The sequence below is a fragment of the Mauremys reevesii genome, linkage group 3 (genome assembly GCF_016161935.1).
Source record: "Mauremys reevesii isolate NIE-2019 linkage group 3, ASM1616193v1, whole genome shotgun sequence".
NCBI classification, from domain to species: Eukaryota; Metazoa; Chordata; order Testudines; family Geoemydidae; genus Mauremys; species Mauremys reevesii.
The window spans coordinates 77402509-77428949 of NC_052625.1; the positions used below are offsets into that span (position 1 = coordinate 77402509).

At 40.0% G+C, this 26441-nt stretch overlaps 1 protein-coding gene across 3 annotated transcripts in view; it reads right to left on the minus strand.

Moving 5' to 3' along the window:
* Positions 1 to 26441, minus strand: part of ACTN2 (actinin alpha 2) — a 120042-nt gene that overhangs the window by 20213 nt on the left and 73388 nt on the right. For 2 of the 3 annotated variants that reach the window (XM_039529505.1, XM_039529506.1), the window contains exons 9-17: positions 24224 to 24305; positions 19931 to 20016; positions 18710 to 18802; positions 16837 to 17067; positions 15212 to 15359; positions 12308 to 12458; positions 6616 to 6724; positions 5555 to 5695; positions 3934 to 4116 (exon numbers count right to left, since the gene is read on the minus strand). In XM_039529505.1, the coding sequence (XP_039385439.1) occupies positions 3934 to 4116; positions 5555 to 5695; positions 6616 to 6724; positions 12308 to 12458; positions 15212 to 15359; positions 16837 to 17067; positions 18710 to 18802; positions 19931 to 20016; positions 24224 to 24305 (1224 nt within the window). Of the gene's footprint in view, positions 1 to 3933; positions 4117 to 5554; positions 5696 to 6615; positions 6725 to 12307; positions 12459 to 15211; positions 15360 to 16836; positions 17068 to 18709; positions 18803 to 19930; positions 20017 to 21715; positions 21802 to 24223; positions 24306 to 26441 lie in introns of all 3 variants that reach the window. The other variant, XM_039529507.1, reaches the window with a different exon arrangement.

Consider the following 26441-nt stretch of genomic DNA (forward strand, 5'->3'; position numbering starts at 1 on the left):
CGATTTCTGTACTCCTCCCCGATGAGGGGAATAGCACTGAAATCGGTATTGCCATGTCGGATTAGAGTTAGTGTGGCCGCAATTCGACGGTATTGGCCTCCGGGCGGTATCCCACAGTGCACCATTGTGACCACTCTGGAAAGCGATCTGAACTCAGATGCACTGGCCAGGCAGACAGGAAAAGCCCCGCGAACTTTTGAATTTCATTTCCTGTTTGCCCAGCATGGAGCTCTGATCAGCGTGGGTGGCGATGCAGTCCCAAATCCAAAAAGAGCTCCAGCATGGACTGTATGGGAGATACTGGATCTGATCGCTGTATGGGGAGACAAATCTGTTCTATCAGAGCTCTGTTACAGAAGACGAAATGCCAAAGCATTTGAAAAAATCTCCAGGCTATGATACAGAGTCCACAGCAGGGACTCAGCATAGTGCTGCGTGACAAGCGTAACGGAAAGCCAAAGAATCAAATGGACGCTCATGGAGGGAGGGAGAGAGGGGGTACTGAGGACTCCAGCTATCCCACAGTCCCCACAGTCTCCGAAAAGCATTTGCATTCTTTGCTTGAGCTCCCAATGCCTGAAGGGTCAAAAACATTGTCCCGGGTGGTTCAGGGTATATCTCATCAATTTACCCCCCCCTCCCCCCCCCATGAAAGAAAAGGGGAAAAAATCATTTCTCGCCTTTTTTCAATGTCACCTTATGTCTACTGCATGCTGCTGGTAGACGCGGTGCTGCGGCTCTGAACAGCAGCATCCCCTCCCCTTCCTTTCCTGATGGCAGACGGTGCAAAATGGTGGAAAACCATCCTCATCATCCCGTGAGTGCTCCTGGCTGGCCTCGGTGAGGTCAGCCGGGAGCGCCTGGGCAACAATGGGAATGACTTCTAGTCATTCCCGGCAGACGGTGCAAAAGGATTGAAAACTGTCCTCATCATAGCAACTGGGGGCTGAGCTCCATCAGTCCCCCCCCCCATGTCTAATGAAGATTCTGTACTGCCTGGACTATCATAGCAGTGGGAGGCTGCCTCCCTCTCATTTTATCTCACTAAAAAGTCAGTGTTTCTTATTCCTGCATTCTTTATTACTTCATCACACAAATGGGGGGACACGGCCACGATAGCCCAGAAGGGTTGGGGAAGGAGGGAAGCAACAGGTGGGGTTGTTGCAGGGGCACCCCCTAGAATGGCATCATCATTTCTGCGGGATCTCTGAGGCTCTGACCCGGAGCGGCTGTGCTCTCTGGTTCTCTAGTACACTTGCCCCATATTCTAGGCAGGACTGACTCTATTTTTAGACAAAACATAAAGAAGGGAATGACCTGGGGAGTCATTGCCATTTTTGTCTATGCGTCCCCGGCCGACCTCAGCGAGGCCAGCCAGGAGCACTCATGACAGCAGCAGACGGTACAAGAGGGCTGATAACCGTCATCACCAATTTCCAATTGCAAACGGTGCAAAATGACTGATAAACATCATCACCAATTTCCAGTTGCAGATGGTGCTATAGCTGGTAACCATCTCTTTAACCTTGCAAAGGCAAATGAATGCTGCTGTGTAGCACTGCAGTACTGCATCTCTCAGCAGCATTCAGTACACATACGTTGACAGTGACAAAAGGCTAAACGGGCTGCATGGTTGCCATGCTATGGCGTCTGCCAGGGCAATCCAGGAAAAAAGGGCGCGAAATGATTGTCTGCCGTTGCTTTCAGGAGGAAGGATTGAGTGACGACATTTACCCAGAATCACCCGCGACACTGTTTTTGCATTGGGATCTCAACCCAGAATTCCAATGGGTGGGGGAGACTGCGGGAACTATGGGATAGCTACAGGATAGCTACGCACAGTGCAACACTCCGGAAATTGACGTTAGCCTCGGTACATGGACGCACACCGCCAAAATAATGTGCTTAGTGTGGCCGCGGGCACTCGACTTTATACAATCTGTTTTAAAAAAACGGTTTCTGTAAAATCGGAATAATCCCGTAGTGTAGACATACCCTCAGACTTCTCTTCTCCAGACTAAACCCAATTTTTAAAATCTTTCCTCATAGTTCATGTTTTCTAGACCTTTAATCATTTTTATTTTTCCTCTCTGGAAGTTCTCCAATTTATCCCCATCTTTCCTGAAATGTGGCACCCAGAATTGGACACAATACTTCAGTTGAGGCCTTATCAGCATGGAGTAGAGAAGAAGAATTACTTCTTGTGTTTTACAACACTCCTGCTAATACATTCCAGAATGATGTTTGCTTTTTTTCCAAGTGTTACACTGCTGACTCACATTTAGCTTGTGGTCCGCTATAACCCCCAGATCCCTTTCCACAGTACTCATTTCTAGGCAGTTGTTTCCCATTTTGGATGTGTGCAACTGACTGTTCCTTCCTAAGTGGAGTACTTAACATTTGTCCTTATTGAATTTCATCCTAATTACTTCAAACCATTTCTCCAGTTTGTCCAGATCATTTTGAATTTTAGTCCTATCCTCCAAAGTACTTGCAACCCCTCCCAGCGTGGCATCATCCACAAACTTGATAAGTGTACTCTCTCTGCCATTATCTAAATCATTGTTGAAGATATTTAACAGAATTGGACCCAAAACTGATCCCTGTGGGACCCCACTTGTCATGCCCTTCCAGCTTGACTGTGAACCACTGATAACTACTCTCTGGGAATGGTTTTCCAACCAGGTATGCACCCACCTTATAGTAGCTCCATCTAGGCTCTATTTCCCTAGTTTGTTTATGAGATGGTCATGCGAGACAGTATCAAAAGCCTAAAGTCAAGATATACCACATCTACCACTTCCCCTCTTCCACAAGGCTTTTTGCTCTGTTAAAAGCAAGCTATTAGGTTGGTTTGATATGATTTGTTCTTGACAAATCCATGATGACTGTTACTTATTACCTTATTATTTTTTAGGTGTTTGCTAATTGATTTCTTAATTATTTGCTCCAATATCTTTCTGGGCATACTCTTGAGCATTTTGAAACCAGTCAGGCTGGAAGTGTGACCAGAAAGACTGACTTTTAAGGAAAAGAAAATCTAATTTCTGACTAGAATTAAATTTAAGACTTTTTAACCTTGATCTAGTTATACACTTTTTCCTGCTGAAAAAAAACAGGCTATTTTAAGCATATTCAATTCCTTGTTCGTCTCACTTAGCTTTAAACAGTAATTGACACAGAACATTACATTCAAGCAAAGCCATGAAGGTAGATTCAAATGAGATGTGTTGGGCCAGCTCCACAATGCGGTTCTAAAAGCTTCAATGGGAGCAGAACTGGGTCCCTGGCCTGTATACGTTCAGTCATTAATTATATAGTCATGTGACTGGGGAGACCAGTTGCAATTCAGGGAACTGTAATGCTATTGTATAATTAAAATTAATATAACCCTCTGAAAAACATTTAAAATGTTTTAAATATATTTTATATCATAAAAACTAACACTGGGCCCAAATTTTCCTTGCAGTTCTACATCAGTTATACCAGTGACCTACTAAATATTGAGTTGAAACTTGTTTAAAATATTAAATGTGGCTGTAACTGTCATTTTGTATTTTTTTTTGTATCCATCTGTACTATGTTTCTCCATAATATATAGGTAGGCTTTTTTTCTACACTAGCCATAATGACAACCAAAGTTCTTCTAGCCAATAGCCTAATTTTATGTTGACATACCTTTCTGCTGTCCAGACTAGCCAAGGTTTTTAAGAAAGAGCTTTCATTATGGAGCTGTTCTTGTTTTTACTCATTGATTGCAGGGAGAGTTTTGCCTGAGTGAATGCTGTTGGATCAGCCCAGATATTAGACTTTTTTTTTCTTTTTGGTAATTCATGACAACTTCTGGAGAGTTAGTATGGGTCTCTGTTCTTATTATTCATACAACCAAAACATTATTCCTGCAATGTTATTTCCACCTTTAGCATACAATACCTTATCCCACTTGGCACGGATTTCATCCATACTGACGGTGCTGTAAGGATTGCTTGCACTTATTCTGATGTTGTAACTCTGAATAACCTTCTCAACTTCATTCTGGATTGACAGGATAGCCTGCCTCTCACCGTCTGCCTCTGGCAGAGTGGCTTTAAACTGTTCATGGGCAGTGATTAAACTCTGGAATCAGAAACAAAGCAAGAAAGTATAAGGATTTTTGTTGTAGTGTCAGTTCTATAATCTTGAGGGCCTGATATAAATAATTGTATTTCCTCCCCAAATACATTGTACACATGGGGTGAAACCCTGACCCTATGGAAGTCAATGGCAAAATTCCAGTGGAGACAGAATTTCACCTATAGGATCACCTCAAAAAAGACAGAACTTGCAATAAGGTGGTTTTGGGGTAGCAGACCATATTTTGTTGCTTTGGAAGTATTTAAGAGACACTGTGAAAATGAAAATGATTCATTTCTGAAAAATGTTTCTTTACCTGAGTTTCTAACAACATATGATATTAAGAATGAAAATGAAAAAAACACTAATTTAATTTTCATACTTTGTTGCACTTCACTCACTCTGAATAGTAAAACCAGACAGATAAGTTTCACTTCATTTTTCATGCTACTTCTGAAGTTTACCAGTACTGTGCTATTTGGGTTTCCAATATTGCAAGTGAATATTATCCTCTTTCCTTTTCCCCACCAAGTTTAAAAAATATGACAAGTTTTCTACTCACCCTAACCTCGCCCTGTTTAAAAGAAAAAAGTAATTAGAGCCCTGACACTTCTTTGGAATTCTCTCACTTGGAACCCTGTGTCCACATGGAGTCTCAATGATGTCAGTGTGATTTCACATAGGCAAAGGGGTCTGCCCTAGTGGATCATGATGCAGCATCTGGGCCTAAATACTTGAGAGCACCCTTTAAATACAGCTGCACAAATGTACCACTAATGTTGAGTGCAACTGAACAAATGACAAAATCAATGCCTTCAGTTACTTTCACAACAAACCAACTATGCACAATGAACAGCCTGATTCTCATTCATAGCATACACTTATACACTAATCTGGCAATATAAAGTGGTCTTAAAGTGGGAGGAAATGTAAATTATGCCTTGCCTTTCATGAGACACAGAAGTAAAGTGTCAGGTTCCAGAAAGTTGCCTTTATTATTAGGTTAACATTGGTTCAGTCAGATATGACTGTTCTGGGCCAAATCCCATACACTGTGACTACTCAAGGCCACCAATCCCACCTAGCTACTGTTTTAGAGCCCTAGACAACCTCCAAGCGCCATATAATGAGAAATGTGAAGAGACACTGTGTTCCCAAGTTCTGCTTTCCACATGGTTTGCCTGCCTTCTTATCTCTGGCTAAGGACTCCTTCCAAGGGGAGAAGTACTGCAGCCAGCTGCCTTAAAAGGCCATGTCTGCTTATAGGTTATCACTTTTATGCTCACAGATGAGTGGGAAAGGACATTCTCTGTCAGAAAGATAGCTTATATGCAGGATATGTTTTCACCTACACATGTTGACAATGTCCATTCAGTGAGAGGGAAGGCTTCCCTTTCTTGACTTCCTGAGGTTTGCAAACCAGAAACAGACTACCATTTACCTGAATTTCCTCTATGCTATGAACAATAAACATGTCCTGTAGGTCTTCCATAGCACCTTCCATCCAGTTGTTGAATGGCGCAGCTCTCTTGGCAAACTCCAGGTGAAGCTGATCAATAGTTTCCAGCAATTTCTCTGTCCTCTGTTAAGTCCAGTAAATGCACACAAGCAAATTCATTGTTACCAAGATGAAAGCTAATTCTATGCACATACAAGTAGTGTCCCAGTTACCTTGAGCATACATTTTCAAAAGTGACTGATGATTTTGGATGCCTTATTTGCTGGCTGCCCAACCTGAGATATCTTAAAAGATGCCACTGAAGTCAGTGAGACTACTCACATTAAAATTATTTTCATGTTAAACTTATGTAAACTTAAGAATGTACATAAGACTGTGTAGGATCAGGGCCTAAGTGATTTTTTTGCCATTTACTGCATTTTAAATATTTTCTGATAATCTGATCTATAAAATGAACAAATTAAATTGCACCAATTGTAAATGAATGGCCTGCTTTAATCATTTCTTTCACGTATGAAACGGAGCAGTAACACATACATGTCACATTTGAGCCCAGAGATGTATGTAGGTGGCTTCCACTGATCTCAAGGGAAGCCATGAAGATACATCCTAGGGCTTTTAGTAAATTGGATCTCACTGCTCTGGAACCTCCATCACCAGAGAGCCTGGCCACTGGCATACTGCTCAAACTGAGTTTTGCTGTAGTGTGTATGACAAGACAGCTTCCTAATTATATCACTGCTATGCATCAAATCTCCAAAGGGTGGGATTACAAGTCATCTCTTGATAACCAAATTCATACTGCTGCTGCTGCTTTATAATTTCTAACTGCACCATAAACTTCTAAGAAACAAAGCACCATCCAGTCTATTACTGAGCAATTCAACCTATATTGCAAATGAACTCACAGCAACCTGAAATGGAGAGCTGGGGAAAGGGTTTATTGCAGTCTGGATTCCAGGAATTAACACTCAACAATGTCTGTTATAAACCCCAAAGGATTCATTTTTTAAAATGGAGCTACTTATTGATATCAATTTTACCTCCAGTGCCTCTCTTCTTTTCTGAGTAAGTGTTCCCAGTTTGTCCCACTGGTCACATATCTTCTGGCATCGATCATTGACACTTGCAGCATCATAAAAGTCCAGTTCGCTAAGAAAGAGTGAAGACAAAAACTGCTATAGCTTCTGAACAAATAGACAGGAAAACACTGTACATTCTGCACCTGTGTACATGTTGCACTGGCCCTCAATAACTATTCCTCCTCTTCTTTTTCCTCCTCTTGCCAAAAAAGTCAGCTTGCAATCAGTTAGGCAGTGTAGTGGTATTATAATGTGTGGGATCTAGGCACTAAGGGTGGGATCCACAAAGGTACCTGGGTGCTTAAACCCCAGATTTAGGTGCCTGTGTTCCCATTTTGCTTCCACTGTGATCTACAAAAGTCCCACCGAACCTCATAGGCACCTAAATTCACTTGGCACTTAAGTTTCCAGTGTAAAGGCTCCCTCAGCACCTATGTTTCTGCTTCTTGGCATGCACACGGCAGCCTCCCTCTATGCATCTGGATGGCTATCTCCCAACTAAGCCCCGGAGTGATTCATGATCCTAAAGAAAAGACAGGTGTTCAGCTACCTAAGCCACCTGTGGAGCTTGATTGATAGGCATGCTCAGAGGCTGCCTACTGGATTGGGTCCCATTGAAAATCTGGCATGAGGTGATGGTGCTCACCTTGTAATTTTTAGCCCAATGGTTTGAGCACTCGTCTGGGATGTGGGAAATCCAGGTTCAATTCCTCCCTTAACTAGAGGGGATCAAACGGATTTGAACAGGGGCCTCCCACATCTCAGGAGAGTACTCTAACCACTGCGCTATGGGATATTCAGATGTGGAGCACCCTCAATCTCTAGGTGCCCTAACTACTGGGTCATTTTCATCTCTCTGTGGCCCAATGACTGTTCCACTGTGCATAAATACTTATAGTCAGTGGGACACAGAGAGCGTATGTGTGTGAGACAATCACTTTGCAGTGGCTATGCAGCAAGAACCAATGAACTGTTGGACACTAAGAGCTTTTTTGATAAAAGTGCCCTAATCATCAAAAAGATAGAGAGAAACCATATGACATCTAAGCACATTATTTATATAAAGGAGAGGGAGCTGCCAGCAAGGCATTCTCCATGAGTGCCCTTTGATTCTGGAACTGCTCCACACTTTGGTCTAAATCATTCCAGATTTGTTGACCTTCAGGGTATGCAGTAAAAGCTATCTAATTAATAAGACTTTGGGGGAGGTCTGAGGGTATGGGGCTGTGTGTGGAGTGGGAAGGGACATAATTTTGCTGTTTTGATGTATTTGGCTGCAAGTTAATTTTTTTTATGTTATACTCCTACTGATAGATGATGTTCCATATATGGATTGTGAGTTTAGTAAGTTGTCAGGGCACCAAGAGCTTCTGTATCAGTATCTTTTTTCACAATAAGTCTAAATAAATACAAAGTGTTTTTCAAGTTTTTCCAAGTGGCACCTCTGAGACTGTTGTGAATTTTATTTTTAGCCCAACTGATCTCCGGTTGTCACTCTCATTTTTTTAGGATAAGGGCAAATGTCACTTTTGTGAAAGTTAGGGACTAATTGTACTGGCTATGGGTCAGTGCTGGAAGATACTGTACTAACTTCACCAAACAGCTCTTCCAACGTACCTGTCATGACTTTCAAGATCCCTGCTATCCTGTTCCTGGGCTTTTATTAAGCACAGCCAGTTTGTGTTGCACGTTTGGAATATGGATAAATAGGTAAGAGAACGAGATTATCAACGCTAATTTTAAAGGGGCATCTACAGTTTAAAAATAATAGGCCGGATCCTCAGCTAGTATAACTCTGTGTGACACCAATGACTTCAGTGGAGCTATGCCAATTTACCTCACATGAGGAGCTGGCACTATAAACTTCTAAGACACAAATTTCCTTTTAAAAAGTCACATTTTACAGGGAATTATTAAAAAGGAAAGAAATATAAATACCTAGTTTACTTTTGCACTACTTGTGCTGTTTGCTTTTTGTGATTCTCTCACCATTATAAGTAAAAATGGGCCAAATTTGATCTGACAGTAGCTTTGATCCAGCAAAGCACTTAAGCATGTGCTTAACTTTAAGCACATGAGTAGTTCCATAGAAGCCATGTTAAGCATGTACTTAAGTAATTCCTGGATCAGGGCTGGCCTCTTTGTAACTGTGCCCATAAACACAATTTGAACCCAGGTATCCAGAAACAAAAGACTTTCTAGTCCATCTGTGTTAGAGACTAATATAGCTGTTTGCCTGGCTGAAAATAAGTTTTTACACAAGGTGAGATAAATATTTTAAAAAAAAATACATTCAGCGATTTTGATCCTGATTAGTGAAAATCTTGGAATTAGTGCATAGGACCATAAATGAGCATAGCACCTTAGAGCACAATTTAGTCTAATTCTTTTTAGCATTTACAATGTATTAAATGGGAAATCCCTGATTTTTTCCCCCAGGTTTATATAGTGCCCCATCCAAGACTTATGATGTCTCACAATCTGGCATACAATGACAGCATAACAGCTTCCAAACTGGAATGATCCTGCTCACACACACACACAAATCCTTTATCCAGACACCATCAATCAACAAGCTTTTAACAACTTTAACCTTTATGCTCTTAGTGGCTTCAGCTGTTGTAGCAGAAAATATCAGCACTGACACTGAACTGTAACCAGTGCAGCTCAAGGTCACACAGCAATTGTTCTCCTTCAAAATAGCAACTGCAGGCAGCCAAGAGATGACTACCAAAAATATAGGGCGTGCTGACCTGAAGCACAGTCAATGCTGGTCTTAAGGACCTGATCAATGGCCAAAGAAGTCAAGAGAAAGATCCTTATTTATTTCAATGAGCTTTAGATCAGCTCCAACTACACCTTTCTTAGCATGAAAATTTTTACACAATCCTAAAAAATATCACTGTCAAGAGGAACTAGGACTTTTCACCTCTAATATCTATAATTTTGTGAGGAACTGTTGGTAAAATTATTAAAATCAATATCCAAAGGAAGTTGTCTATTTGCTTGCAGCTACTAATACTTGGCATTTATATATAGCGCCCTTCATTCAATGTCCTCCAAGGGTTTTAAGACTAATTGAGCTTCACAACCCACCTATGCAACCGAGCAGAGATTTCTCCATTTTACAGGTAAGCACATGGAGGTTAGTGCAGAGCACCTCTGAAGTCAACAGGGTGTTCTTAGGGAGAAAAATTGTTCTCAACCTCTCGAGGTCCCTTCCAATCCTGCGATTCTATGATTCATCACCTCTGAAAATCAGGCCACAAGTAGCTTGTCCAACATGACACAGCAAGTCAGTGGCAGAGTTCTCTCTCCCATTCAGCCCCACTCTAACCACCTGGCTATGTTCCCTTCAAGTTGGCAAAACACAGACTTTGAGGATGTAACACTGACCCTGCCTGCATTAAGAATGTTATTTCAAAAATCTCACTTTGTTGCTAACACCAGTCAAACTTCATTGATGTTAACAGTGTTTGGAGCCCTAGCGTAGATGGCCAACCAGCTTTTTAAGCATTGCGTTCATTAGCCTGATCTGAACAGAGGCCAATGACAGCTCTAAAACAATGGTGGCAATTGCCAGGCTGTCCGGACTCTGCTCTCAATGCTGCTAATACTGGTGGAGCTGAACCAGCATTAGACATTTTCAGTAAGTGTCTCTAGAGAGAGCCATTGAGAGCTTCTGTACAAACAATTACACAATAGAAAGTCATTATTACCATACAGGTCAGGATGAAAAGAAAGGCAAGTGTTTTATCAAGTGATGAATTCACTGGTATGTGCATCCTTTTAAGTTTCATGCTTTTTTGGCACTAACTAATTACTTCATCTTTTTTCCTCTAAATATACACATTCTCTTTCAAATAAACTGGAAAAAATAGACTTTTTCTATAATCTCTTCCAGGTTTTACTGAGGTATTACTGCTAACAATAGTAGGCAAAACATTTTCAGAAAGTGCAATTTCTAACTTTATGATGGATGTTTGGATTTGTTTCTAAACAGAGGAGACTTCCACTGGATGAGGTGGTAGAACTGGTGCCTGTGCTAGCCACACACTGCCCCAGCACAAGAATGGAAGGCTCATGGCAAAGCTGTAAGGTCCCTTCTCCAGAGACATAAGTTAGGGTAGACTCCCAGATGCTCTAGACTGAGGCCAGGCACTACAGGATCACAGAGATACGATTGGAGCTAGTGGAGAATTAAGACCCAGGTGTTTCTGAGTTGTAGCCTTTTTTAAAAAATTGCACAATATTCTTTTGCAGTAGGTATTTAACCCATCAAAGAAATGAAGAAACTAAAACATAGAAAGTTAATAAAGAGTATGTCTATACAGCAACTGAACACTCAGAGCTGGCCCATGCCAGCTGACTCAGGTTCTCAGGGCTCAGGCTGGAGCCCGGGCTCTAGGACACTGCGAGGTGGGAGAGTCATAGAGCCCAGGCTGAAACCTGAGCCCAGAAGTCTACACAGCAATGAAACAGCCCGGCAAGACTGAGTTGGTTGGCACGGGCCAGTTGTAGGAGTCTAGTTGCTGTGTAGACAAAGAGATTCGCCACAGGTGACACAGAGAGTCAGAGACAGGGATGGGAACCGTGCTTAAATGTCCTAACTCCCAGACAGACATCTGTTTTAACCACTAGTCCACACTGTCCTCTGTTAGCTTCATAAATTTATACTGCAAGTCAGCAATGCACTTAAGCACATGCTTAACATTAAGCACGGGAGTAGTACCACTGATTTCCAGTATAACAACATTAAATTCAATGGGACTATCCACACTCTTAAAATTAAGCAAGTGTTTATGTATTTATGTATTATGTGTTTATGTGTATTGCTGAACTGGACCCTTAAACTAATTTGTATTCTCTCTGTGAGTGTGCGCGCACATGCATGTGTGTCTGTGTGTGTGTGCTGGCCCAGTGGTTAAGGCATTGGTCTTGGTCGACTTGGTTTCAAGTCCCTACCCTGCCACAGATTTCCTGTGTGACCTTGGGCAAGTGTCTGTGTGCCTCAGTTCCTGCTCTGTAAAACAAGGCTAACACCACTTCCTCACCTCACAGTGCGGCTCGTGAGGATAAATACTTTAAAGATTGTGAGGTCCTCACACACTACGGTAATGGGGGCCTGACAAGTACCTCAGACAGACCGAGACGCACACACTATACAGAGAAGGAATAGGAATTAGTTTTAAGTATATAAAGTACTGTGGGATGGGAGAAGCGATGCAAATGTAAGAAATTATTTTAATATCAGCTTGTGATATTGGATCTATATTATACTCATGTGAGTAAAATTAAAGAAATAATTTTTATGAGAACGATTTCACATCTAGCATCTTGTAGCAGAACACATGAACTGGCAGGCTAATTCCACCTACCCCAACCCCACCAGATACACAATTTACCCACCTACAGAAACAAAAGCTTACTGTTAAGTCAATTTTTAAATGTTTGCTCTGAAACAATTGTATTCAGTTGCACGTCTATATTTAGTTCAATAAAAAAAAGGGAAAGGTGTCAATGACTAGCTCAGATAATATCCTTACGAAGCTATCTGTGGAATTCTTACATTGTACCTATGACACTATTGAATTCATTGGAAATAGTTTATCAGTTAAATGTCAGCAGCTGCATGCCTCTAAATGGAACATACTTCAGCTCCTGGGCAATGGCTGCGATCTGTTCTACTCTGTCCTGGTGGGCAGCCAAGTCACTCTCAAAAGCTTCATGTTTCCTCAACATAGCGCGGACTTCGGTCAGAGAAGCAGATTCATAATCCTTCTGGAGTAAGATCTGCTCTTTGCCTGAAAATAAAAACAAAAATATCAGTAATTCATTATTAATTCATTAATTACAACAAGAATGCACACAAGTCAGTCATTTAAATTGGGGCCCAGCTTTGTGGTGCTTTGATCAGTATCACCCACCCAGTGTGAAATCTAGCCCCACTGAAATCAATGACAAAACTCCCTTTGATTTACTTCAATAGGGCTAAGATTTCATCCCTAGTGTAATGCTTTTATTAACAACTCACTGGAAAAGTCCAATGGAATTTAATAGGCTGAAACAATAAATATTATATAGTAATCGTTGTATAAACCTGTAGAACATAATAAGATCTTTTCTGTAGGTTTCTGAAACAATCCTATAGAATTCTAAAACTGGGATGTGATTCTCTATTATGTTTCATGGAATCATTCATAAGCCTGTCTAAAGATTACTTTCTCTTAATTTCTAAATGATTTTTCCACATGGGAATCAGCCTGTTTCACACAGACACATTGCTGTATAACATGGAATAAGTAGCAAGGTAATTCAATCTCATTCCAACACAGGGCCAGATTGTCAACTCCCTACTTGCACGGGTGAAGTGTTACTTAACCAAGTAGTTATTAACTTCAGCGGGACTACATGGGTGAGTGACTCCTTCCCAATCTGAGTAATGGGGTTCTCAAATCCGGCCCTTTGTTAACATTTAATTTATAAACACAAAGATGTAATAAAGCAGAAACATCCAGGTTGCTGGTACGTTGATCAATGTACTGGTTATTCTTCGCTCAGTGAACCACTATCTGTGATGGTTTAAGGCAGGCCTAGAAACTCTATTTTTTGGTTCTGTATCTTTCAGGTACTGACAAGCACTTCAGTGGCCTTTTTTACACCTAGCATTGAACTCAATTTATTCTCACTGTCTGTGGATGTGCAAAAAAAAGAGTGTGAGGAAGGGACAAAAAAAGAAGAAAGGGATGGAGGCAAAAAACAACCATTCCCCTAAAAAGTCCAATAATTTTGTTTAATTTCTTTTTAAAAAACCACCAAGGAAAAAAAGAGTGGAAAGAAAAACTATGATTATGCCCTCACAAACCTCACACAATTCTGACCTACACTCTAAACTTTTACCAATATAGCAATGTTGGCTATGGGTATAATTTTTGAAACGTTTTTGTACCAAAAGAGGCCCTACTATAGATACAGTTATAACAGCATAAAAGTCCTTTTGCTGGTATATCTTATTTTGCTCAGGGAACTGGTATAAGTTATACTGCCAAAAACAATTTTATGTCAGCACTGGGCAGGGTGACTGGCATAGCTATACTGGCAAACCTTTTCTAGTGAAGACCTGGGTTATGTAGTCAGCAATCAGACCGATATGTTCAATGGAAGTTATGTTAGCGATACTTTATCTTCTTTGAAATTCTGCCTTCAATCCGTTATTCACTTTGGCCTCATGCCCAAAACCTCCACAAAAGGCTCAGATATGTGGCAGCCTTTTCAAATGCTCTTGGTTTTTAAACAGAAAATGCCAAATCCTTACAACCCTATCCTAATTTACCAAAGGTTACAAAAGCAAGCAAATAAAATCGGAAACTGAAAGATTACCTCTCAGTCATCAGGAACTCTTACCATTAGGAGAGAGAACTGAATTCACAGACAGCCGCTTTAGCTTCAGTTCACCACATACTATTTCCTAGATTTTAAGGCCAGAGGGGACCATTTTTTCTTCTGCTATATATTCCCCTGTGTCAGAGCTACGACACGTGGTCAGAGTAGCACATGTTCAGTAAAGAGGCTTTCAGAATTATCACAGCTTCACTTCTGGCATTTACTTGGCAGCCATTTACTGATTTGGGTGCTTCTAACCAGCTCACTACGGGCTTGACTCTGGTTTGAAACGGCCAGCAGAGGGGCTGTGGTGGGAGTGTAAGGGGCATGGTGGAGGCAAGCTAGGAGCATGATGGGGGAGAACTGTATTACGTAGATTCTCTACTGTGGTAAGGTCCTGAAAGACACCTTATAGCAGTGCTGTATGTGAGAGCAGCCTCTCAGCTGTTCTAAATTATGGTGGGGTTGGACTAGCAGTAGCACCCCTCCCCTGTGCTAAAGTTTAATAAAAGCTGTGGCCTGCCGCTTAATTCCATGCAAGTATCTGTCCTCATTTCGTTGCTGCGTCCACATCAAATCAAGCCAGGTTTTTCATTCCCATCTTCTCCCTGAAATTCTGTGGAGGTAAGCTAAACTGTAGCATGTTGTTTGTTGAACTTGGCTAAGGAAAGCCACAATTTAATATAACTAGTTTGGGGACTTGGCTGGAACAAATCCTGGTTGTCTTTGCTGCTGTTCAGTAAAATCACACTCTGCTGAAATCTGCCTTTTACCCAGATTCTTTCCTGGACTTACTGTAGCTCTGACTGGCTGGTCACAAGACCTGGATATGCAAATGAAACCATGACGCAATCTTCGCAAAAATGCTGGATGATACATTGAAGCAGAAGCATGGCATTGTTCTATGGATCTCAAAAACCGGTAACAGGAATATCAACTTATTTCTCTATTGAATGGTCACCCAATGTAGTTGAAAGATAAATCTCATTAACTACGTGGCTGAAAAGTTAAGATGATGAGTGTAGGGGAAAAGGCTAGAAAGCTTCCAGAGTCATTGTTAGTTTTAGGTTTATACCACTGTCCAAATTATTCAATAGCTGGTTTTGGTTTGTAAATACCCAGTACTGATTTACAGATACATTTATCTGAAACACTTTAACCAAGGTCTGCTTACCATAAGCCCAGGTTTCATGAGTAGAAGCCTTCTGTCTAAATTTCTCAGCCAGGTGTTCAAGTCGTTCCAGTCTTCGTATTTCATTCAGCAACCATTCCTCATAGCCCTTCTCAGCTTGTTCAAGTCTCTGCCAAGCACCAGCAATATCCTATAAGAAGTTTGGGGATGAATGAGATTTTAATCATTACTCTGTATCTCCTCTGACTTTGCCCAAATTTGTGAACTCTACAAGAATTTACAATCTTGCTCCAAAAATGGAAATTTAGGTCCAGATTTTTCAAATATAGGCACCTCATAGACTCATAGACTTTAAGGTCAGAAGGGACCATTATGATCATCTAGTCTGACCTCCTGCACAATGCAGGCCACAGAATCCCACCCATCCACTTCTATAACAAACCCCTAGCCTATTTCTGAGTTATCGAAGTCCCCAAATTGCGGTTTGAAGACCTCAAGCTGCAGAGAATCCTCCAGAAAGTGACCCGTGCCCCATGCTGCAGAGGAAGGCGAAAAACCTCCAGGGCCTCTGCCAATCTGCCCTGGAGGAAACTATATCAGACAAAATATGTGTAGGTGAGTGCAAACTGGAAACAATGTGTACAAAATGTTATTGTCCATGCAAAGCAGTTATCTATCCACTGCCTCCATGCATATTTTATATCTTCTAATTTCAGTGAAGGTGATTTATAATATCCTTAAAGTGTACTGTTTTGTGCATCCATTATCAAAATAAAAATGTTTTGGTCTTGGAAGCTGACAGTGATGGAACAGCTAATATCAAAAGCAATCCAATGTGCACTTTTGCTGGAACATGAAGTCACTAAGCTTTCTGGTCTACACTGACAAATAAAAAAAGCTTGATGCCTGTTGTGTGGTCTTTCCAGAATATTTTGAGCTTTTACAGATGCACAAAGGCACCATTTATAGCCAGTACTGCCAGTCTCTATGATATTTTGTGAGCCAGATAGATTTTTCAGCTAACAGTACTGCCTGTTTATAAAACCTGAACAGCTTAAAAACAAGATTACAGCACAGTAGAGACATTTGTTGGCTATATTCAACACCTAGAACACTCAAAGCTCATGACTCCAAAACTCTTATCAAGAGCTGAGAGTTAATTTGGACGAACTGTTGTCTTCACAGATTATAAGGCTCCATTCAATTAAAAATAATCTACTGCAAACTGAAGCTGAAAAAGATACTGAAACTGTGCCAGGGCCAATCCTGGGCCAAATTCCGAGGTCCTGCATTGAAGAAAACTCCAAATGAAATCAATGGTAACTTTGCTTCAAACACAATCACACAATTTAGCTCCGTCAACAAAGCAGTACTGATCATGTTCCAAAAGAGGGATTTGTCTCTCACTCTCATGGCTGGAGAAGAATTACTGAAGTGGAGGCAGCCTTAAAAAGAGGCAGGACCACAGGTAGGGAGAAATGGTCTTAGAATGAAGTACTGAATAAAATAAGTATTGTTGATTTAGCACCGCTGGTACTTGAGAACTAGATGTTGCAAGTTGAAATGAGTGAAGATGTTTTGCAATAGTAATTGGATCCCATCTATTCACATATTACTGAGCATTTCAGGTGAATGGAGAAAAGAGACTGGGCCCGTAGTTTACTTACTGAAACCATTTTCCCCTCTGATGGCATGAAAGCTGGCCTATTGCTGATCCTCAGTTTTGTCTGCAAGGTGTTGAAATTGATCTCCAGTTGACATTTTTCCTGGACTTTGGGAGGCTTGTGCTTGCGGCGGTAGTCTCGGAAGTCCTCTAGTTTCTTCTGCATGGCCTGCATTGTTTTCTCGGGTGTTTTGTTTTCCAGCCAAGGGATCGTGCGACGAATCCATTCTAAAAGCTATCACATACAGACACAAACAATTAAAACCCAAAGCAATGGAAAATTGAACCAAAAAAAAAGAAACTGATAATCCTGAATGTACAGACTCCAGTGTCTTTTCTTTAACAAGAATGTCATTGCCAAAGTCAATGGCTTAGTGACAACTAAGCAAAAGATTTTCAAAAATGACTAGTAATTTTGTGTACCTCAATTTATGCCTAATTTGAGACACCCTAAAGGGACCTGATTTTCTGAAGGTGTTGAGCACTTGGCTTTTTGAAAATCGGGTCTCTTCAAGGTATCTCAAGTTGGGTACTCAAAACCTGAGTTACCCCAAATCACCAGCTACTTTTAAAAATCGTGGCCTTAGCGACTCAAGTAGTCAAGGCCATGGAAGGAGGGCAGACACCAACTCTCTGACTTGTCACTTACAAAACTCCACACACAAAAAACGGTTAGTACCGATACAGCATGTTTCTCCACGAAGCTATTTTGGTATGTAGGGAACACCGTACGTTACTGCAAGGTGTGCACTATTAGCGTGGGCCAAACCCTGCTCTCCTTATTCAGGCAAATTTCCCATTTGCCAAGAAAGGACTGCAGGATCTGACCCAGAATGTATATTACAATATACAATATATTCAGGAAACTAACTAATATCAGATGTAGTTTTAAAACAGAAAACCTTATGGTAAGAGTCCATTGTAATCTAATCAGTAAAAGACTTGGGAAAGATTAAAAAAACAACATTAATTCAATTAACAAACAAAAAGTTGCTGTAGTTTATCTGATAAAATTCACATTTCAAATTCAGGGCACAGTTTTAATCTGTTTCTCTTTCTAGGTAGGTAATTTCACTGCAGTATCTGGGAGCCTCACAATATTATTGAATTTATCCGGCAAAGGATCATTATCCCCTTTTTCCAAATGGGGAACTGAATGGCTTGCCTCAGATCACACATACAAAGCATTGAAAACTCTGATCTCCTGAGTCTCAGCCCTTCCAGAGATGCAGGGATGCATTATGATACACCTTGAAAAATACCTTTCTCTGGCCTGCCTGAGAATATCTCAGACTATATACCCTCATATTTCAGTTTGAAATAAAATCCTTATGGACCACTTTATACTTAAACATCTAATTTTTATCACTTAAAGATTGTTTGTATTTATCAATCATGTTACTATTTTTGGCTGAGGGGAAAGAAACTTTTTTTTAAACTAGAATTATGGAAAACAGTAAGTGAATTTAAGATTCCTTATTTGTGCAAGCAGTTATAATGTATAAACCCTCAAAGATATCTCTCTCTGGTACTTAGATGGCCTCCACTACCACAGTATCTGAGTGCCTCACAATCAATAATGTGTTTATCCTCACAACACCCCTGCGCTATTATCCTCATTTTCCAGATGGGGAACTGAGGCAGAGAGAGGCTATGTGACTTGTTCAGTGTCACTCAGGAAGCCTGTAATGGAGCAAGGAATCGAGCCGGGCTCTTCCAAGTTATAAGTAAATGCTCCAGCCACTGGACCATCCTTCCCCTCTGATAAAGATGACTGTCAGCTGTATGTAATTTGAATTTTCCTTTATTTTCATTGTAAATAATGCACTGAATTTATCATCATCCGTGTTCTATGAACCTCACTTGCTAGCCTTTACCTCACTTGCTAGCCTTTCATATTCTTCCATCAACTTTTCATTTTCTTGATTCACAGCAAGCACTTTACATATCCTGTTAGCTGCAGTCTCAGCCTGTAAAATACAGAAAACAAACAGGACATAGCTGTCATCATGTTCACAAGCAGATACAAACTTTGAGTAAGCTGAATGTGACTGCTGAAAATAAAAATTGCATTTCTTATCACTGTTGGTTAGTTCTCATGACTCATATGTAAGTTCGCCCTTCTCAGAGTTATTGGGACAAATTCTGCAGTGAGTCTCCCTGTAAAACTCTCCTAAATTTAATGTGCTGCACAGAGTATAAATCAACACAGAATTCATTCTGTTAAATGTTAAAGCCTTATTATATAGGAGGTAGTTTCACACTAATGCTAGAGTCATTTAATAAATCTTTACTTTGAAAGTGACTTTAGACTATTGATCAGGTTATGGTACACCTCTACCCTGATATAACACGACCTCATATAAAACAAATTAGGATATAACACAGTAAAGCAGTGCTCCAGGGGGCGGGGTTCTGCACTCTGGTGGATCAAAGCAAGTTTGATATAACGTGGTTTCACCTATAACACGGTAAGATTTTTTGGCTCCCGAGGACAGCGTTATATCGAAGTAGAGGTGTATTAAGTTAAAAAAATCATACTAGAAATCTATTAGGTTTGTTAGGAACATGCAAAAGAGGACCCAAGCAAATTAAGAGCTCAGTTCACACAGTTTCTACAAGTTATTTGCATTTATAACAGCCAGAATGTACACAACTGGTCAAAGTCTGCTCTTCTATGCAAGTGTAATTCTGGAGTAATTCCAATGGGTCAATTGAATATTGCATATTTATTCTGATTGTGCACCTGAGATCTGCTCCTGCAAGGAAAGTTGCGCATCAACTAGGACTGAGGTCCATATGCAAAACAAGGTCTCGCTAAACTTACTTTTCCTGAAAATAGTCTTTTATAACCACTGAAGACCCTGAAAATAGAGACGTCAATGGTAATGCCTTTTGGAACAAAAAACAAATCCAATTTGATACAGGGCTTTTCACTGAATCAGGATCAGAAGTTAAAAACAAGCATCCACATTCAAATAATACCTGGGAATGTTAATTAAAACCACAAAGATCTATATTCAGGTGAAAAAATCTAATGGAAATGTGAAACAACCAACCAAAAAGCACAGCAACTCAAAGGGACCATTGATTAATACCTGCTCTGCTCCAGCAAAAGCATGGTAGAAGCAGGAAACATAAGTCATGATAGCTCTTTCATCAGGTTTGGGAGTGTTCACAATATCTACAAGAGGAAGCGGGGGGAGGAAAGGAAAGAAAAAAAAATAGGAGTAGAAACCAGGCTGAACAAAGAGAAGCACAAAATGGTTGTTACCCTGCCTTGTTTTCTGTATGCTAAGCAGGTGCTGGCCCACAGCTCTGTTCTCTGGAGACAAAGCTGGAATAAACTGTGTGTGAGATTCATTGGTGCTGACGGGAAAAAAAATCAATATGCTGAAACTCAAACTGAGGTCTTGCAGACAAAGAGGTAGAATTTTTTTTCTTTGCAGAAGGCAGGATCTTGCACCCTTATTCATGCACTGTAACTCACAGGAGAAAGCTCATTAACTTCAGTGAGACCACCTGCATGCATAAGGATTACTCACAACAGTAAAAGCTGCAGGATTGAGATCACATTTAACAATTTAAAATCTGTCCTGTTAACTAAGATATGTAAAAGACAAGCTACATAACTCACCGAATTTTAGCTGTTTTGACCTGAGAAGAACCTCTCTACAGAAGAGTAGCTCAAGCTTGCAAAAGTATCTGTTAGCTTTTTAATACTATATATCAATAGCTTTTTAATACTATATATCAATATTCCTAGAGTGACCATGTGATACTTGAACTATGTTCAATTCTCAGTTTATCTTTACAGTAGAACCTCAGAGTTACGAACACCTTGGGAATGGAGGTTGTTCATACATCTGAAATATTCATAACTCTGAACAAATTGTTATGGTGGTTCTTACAAAAGTTTACAATTGAACGTTGACTTAATACAGCTTTGAAACTTTACTATGCAGAAGAAAAATGCTGCTTTTAACCATCTTAATTGAAATGAAGCAAACACAGAAATAGTTTCCTTACCTTGTTAAACCTTTTTTTTTAAATTTCCCTTGGTTTTTTAGTAATTTACGTTTAACATAGTACTGTACTGTACAGTATTTGCTTTTTGATATTTTTGTCTCTGCTGCCTGATTGCGTACTTCCAGTTCCAAATAAGGTGTATGATTGACCAATCCGTTTCTAACTCTGGTGTTCCTAACTCTGAGATCTACTGTATTTATTTTTTGCTTCTATTTGCTGAAATACAATTCCACATTTCTACCTAGATGTGTGTATATGATATTTGTGTCTGCATCACATATAATAAATGTCTTATGCTGCTGTGCATTTGTACATACATTAAAATCCTAACACTTAAAAAAAATCCTGAAAACATAAAACCAGGGTGTATTTTCTGAGATCCTGCTATATTTTTGACATCTACAGCATGAATAATATCCAGGGTCTCTGGCATGTTGGTGGAGATAATCTGACTGCTATTGGGATCTCTTTTTTCCATCTGAGTTGGTTATTTTCATCTTGCTCTTTAAACATGGATTCAAGTCAATGCACAGAGGTTTCAATTAGAGGGAAGTATGTCTGCTATCCAGTTCAGTAACCAACTGTTGAGATCCTACTTGATATTACTAGTAAAGATACAGAATAGTGGGACAGAAAAATATGTTTCTGGAAAACAAACAAATGGCTAAACTTCTATTGACTATACAGAGACAGTAGTGCACAGAGAAAATTAGGCAAAAGGAAATGAGGTCTTGCTCAGCTCTAGGATGCTCCCCTAGTAACTAGCGGGGGAAAGATCAGAAGAGAAAAAATGCTAAAAAAAACAACCCACAGAAGGTGAAGGGTGAGATCTGATCCATCTTTTACAACCTCACCTTCTGAGCACCCGCAAATGCATGGTAGTAACAGGAAACATAAGTCATAATGGCTCTTTCATCAGGGCTGGCAGTGTTTACTACATCTGTGTAGAAAGAAGAAGGTTAACTGCTCAGATAGTCTAATGGCAATATATTTCCATCTGATGATGATTCCACCTCACATGCTGCAAGGATTTAAAAAAAACAGCAACAAAAAAAAACAACCCAAGGTCATTCTGGTTGCTTTCATTCACTCATATCAATGCTGATCAGACTTTAGGAATCAATAAATGAACAAATCACTCTACTTGAAATGTTAAAAATATCCGAATATCTAGGATGTACAGGGATTGCCACATTGCACTGTTTTGTACAAGATCCAATTTTCAAGAGCTATTGGGGAAGGCTGGCAGATGCAGACCTCCTGGGATCAATTCTGCTTTCATTTACACTTATGTAAATCCAGAGTAACTTCATTTAAGTCACTAGACTTACTCCAGAGTTAACCATGTGTGAATGTAAGTAGAGTTTGGCCTAGTAACTTAGTTATTGATATAGAAGTGCATGTGAAGCCTGTTAAAACAGTGTCCCTATATTCTGCCTGCCCTGCTCTATGTTCTCATGAGTATCAGAGTATTGAACTGTATCTGAAACCTGCAAAACAGGCATACATGTGCTACTGTGATCCAGAATAAATCTAGTACTCAGAAAAGCTTTGATTTTTAACAGTTTTGCATCCTTTGAGCCAGATTCTATTTTAAGTTAACCACAACATAAATCGTAACAGAGTTTAGCCTTTTATCTTGGAAGGCTGATGGATTTTTCATCATTATGGGAGGAAATAACTAGAATGCCAGTTAGGATATGACTGAAGTTTGGGCACATTGACAGTGATGGTCCCTTTAACACTCTGCAACAGATAAAGGCAGAACATGACCAAGCACTTCATACTGATTATCACTGAAGAGGCTTTTTGAATGGCATTAGCACTAATGCAAAAATGCCCGTAGTAGGGTTGGGGAGATGACCAAGGAAAGCAGATAAAATTTCTAAAGTTAACTGTATGGTTTTATAAGATAATAACCAATATATTTCATAATTCAGCATCAGTTTCTTTTATTTTACAGGGGTTAAGAATGAACTTTTGAAAAGGACATATTAAAAGAATCTGAAAATTGAAATAAAAGTTGACAGCACATATTTGGATGATTTCACATATTAATAATTATTCTAATAAAGTATCTTTTTTCTTTTAAGGTGTAAAATGGCAGGATATGGGATACAATATTTAAGGAAGCTGAACAAAAAGGAAAATAGTAATGGGTATTCATATCTATGAAAAAGGAGATGGTAGACATGTTGAATAATTACCTTTCATCTTAGTTTACAGTAAGAAGGACAAGGTGTTACTTAAAACAGGAGTCAGATTTCCAGGAACAAAGGGAGAATGAATTTTGAAGCATGAAATCACTGCTAGAAATCACTGAGTGATTTAGGTGGGGTTTTCAAAAGCACCCAGTACTAACTCTACTGCCATTTATTTCAATGGGAGCAAGCAGGCCAAGACTGAGTGCTTGAGAACATTCCACCCATTGAGACCAGTCAACTGACAAGATACCAGATCAGAATTAATATATTTAAAGTAGCAAATTTTCATATTTTGGCTCCAGGCATGCCCAAACTACAGAAGATTAGTTAGTTCCAAGAGTTACTTTAACATCATATTAATATTGTTTCTAGAAAGACTCTGAAGTCTTTTTAAAGGACTCAGATATGGGACTACTCATTAAAACTGATCATTCGGGAACAATACAAATAAAGGTTTTGTTGTTGTTGTTTTAAACAACAGTAATTTCCTCAACTTCAGCTTCCAGCATGGGTGGCACATGTTACCAGCTGTATATTTGGGAAGGACTATATTAGCTATAGTTCTCCTTTTAAAGTCTTGATTTCAGCAGTATACAATGTTCGTGTGTTTTTAAACTGTTAACATCTGTGCACCATCTTGTGTTACAGTTAGATTTTAAGCTCTTTGGGGCAGGGGCTGTCTTTTTGTTCTGTCTGTATAGCTTCTAGCACAATGGGGTCCTGATCTAAGATTGGGACCCTCAGTGCTACTGCAATAAAAATAGTAAATAATAATATTTAACAAAACAAAAAAGTGTGAAATTCTCCAGCACACAAGAAACTAAAAAGGAGGAATACACCTCTACCCCGATATAATGCGACCCGATATAACACGAATTCGGATATAACACAGTAAAGCAATGCTCGGGGGGGGGGCGCACTACGGCAGATCAAAGCAAGTTCGATCTAATGTGGTTTCACCGATAACGTAGTAAGATTTTTTGGCTCCCGAGGACAGCGTTATATAGGGGTAGAGGTGTAATCTGAAAAGGAACCATAAGGAAGAGGCATCATTGTGATGATTCATGTATACACAATCTCGAAAAAAAATTATGTACAAGGTGACAGGTTTTAATGCCTACTTCTTATTCACGGTACATAATAAATTTTAGCTCCCACCTTCTGCATCCAGCATCTTAGGGATATCCAGATGTTTTTCTGCAATTTCCATTGCAAGGTTAATATTTCTTAGAGGGTCATCCTGCATGAAAGCAAAAATTAGAACCAGTTAAACACCAGATGTTTTTCTCATAGCAAGAAGGGTACAGTATGTATATTGAAGATTATTCTGCCTGATACAAAGACTAGATTTTCCTCACTGGAAATGAGTCATAATTAGTGCTTTCCAAAAAGCTGAGTTCATCGATATAGAGCAGCAGTTCTCAAACTGTGGATCAGGACCTCATTTTAATGGGGATGCCAGGGCTGGCTTAGACTTGCTGTGGCCTGGGGCTGAAGCTGAAGCCCAAATCCCACTGCCCAGGGCCAAAGCGTTGGGGCTCAGGTTACAGGCCCCCTGCCTTGGGCTGAAGCCCTGGGTCTACAGCTTTCTCACTCCCCTGCCCAGGGCGGTGGGGCTCGGACTTTGCTTCCCCCCCCCACATACCTCGGGTGGTGGGACTCAGGCGGGTTCAGGCTTTGGTCCCCCCCCTCCTGGGGTCATGTAGTTATTTTTGTTGTCAGAAGGGGGTCACGGTGCAATGAAGTTTGAGAACCCCTGATACAGGGTGAGTGAGTGAGTCTGTGCATGTGTACACACGCACGTGTATATGTATAATGTGTTTCTATCTTTTCAAGAGAAAACATTAATAAGCTATGAGATATGATTAGGTATCCATTGTTAATTTGTTCTGTGGGGACACAAACATTATGTATTCAATATACACATATACTATGATAAAAATCCAACATATATGCAGAATAGCACAGAGACGTGAATTCTAGCAAGCTCATAAGCTGACTACTGGTCAAGCTCACATATAATGATGAACAAGCACAGAAAAGCAAGAACAACTAGTCTCAGAAATGCAAAGAAGCCACTTCAGGCATAGGAACCCTACTGAAATCTAAGCTACTGTTCTGAATGAGTAACACCTTTAGATCTTGGTTTGGATATGACTTGTTTTTATTGTGCATGTACATATAACATGGCTTTCAGAGGTGCTGAGAACCTACAGCTCCTATGGATCAAGCCAATGGTTTCCTTTTTGTTTTTTGAAGAAAAAGGAAGGGGAACAATAAGTGAACCCCAAATCAGAAGCATACGTTCAATGTCTCTAATTATAGGCGATGATTATTGTTGGGCTTAGTGTCTCAAATTAGGGGAATATGCTCCTTATGTTGCCTTGATATCTCATATTGGAGTCTTAGGGTTTGTCTACACTGCAAAGAAAAACTGGTGGCACCAAGTCTCAGGTTAATGGGGCTCGGACTGCAGGGCTAAAAATAGCAGTCTAGATGTTCCCACCTGGGCTGGAGCATGGGCTCTGAGACCCTCCCCATCACCAGGTTTCAGAGCCCTGACTCCAGCCCAAGCAGGAATGTCTATTTTTAGCCCTGCTGCCTAAGCCCTGTCAATTGACCCAGACTCTGTGACTCAGTGCTGCAGGTTTTACTTTGCAGTGTAGACAGACCCTCAGTGTTTCACATTAGGGTGAAAACACTCTTTGTGAGAGGTCTTGGTTTCTGAAAATGCCATTACGGGTGGAAGACCTTGTCTTTAGAAGAGACACAGGTTCTCCCAGTAGATAAATCTGTTCCTTGCAGGCAGCATCCAGTCTTAAGTGGGCTTGGTTTTTTTGTTAAATGAGTGAAAATAGTGATATTTAACTGATAGTGATTATTCCAAGTTTCACAGAAGTCTGTACTTCACACATCATCTGAGTCTGAAGTATTTAATTTTCTGCATATTATGCATGTGTTTCCAAAACATAAGCAGTGTTCCCAATGGTACCTCTTTCTAGCAAATATATATCATACTAATCAGTCAATTTTAAAACCAATATGTTATGAAGAACAGTTTGCTTTTGCCTAGCCTAAAGATTTTGGCTCATTTGTATATTATTATACACAATAGCTGCATTTTCTAACTTTACTGTCAAGTGTATTTAATTTAGTAGGTTATATCAGCTGCATCATTTCAATTAAAAGGCACTTGAAATGTGGCCAATATTTAAAATCTATCAAACTTTATTTATGGATAAATATTTATGTACACGCAACACCATGTGTATACAACATGGGTTAATGGCATGTACAAAAACTACATATAAAAACCAGACTAAATCTAAGTGAAACCTATTGACTAATTTGAGATACTTTTCTTATAGATGAGTGA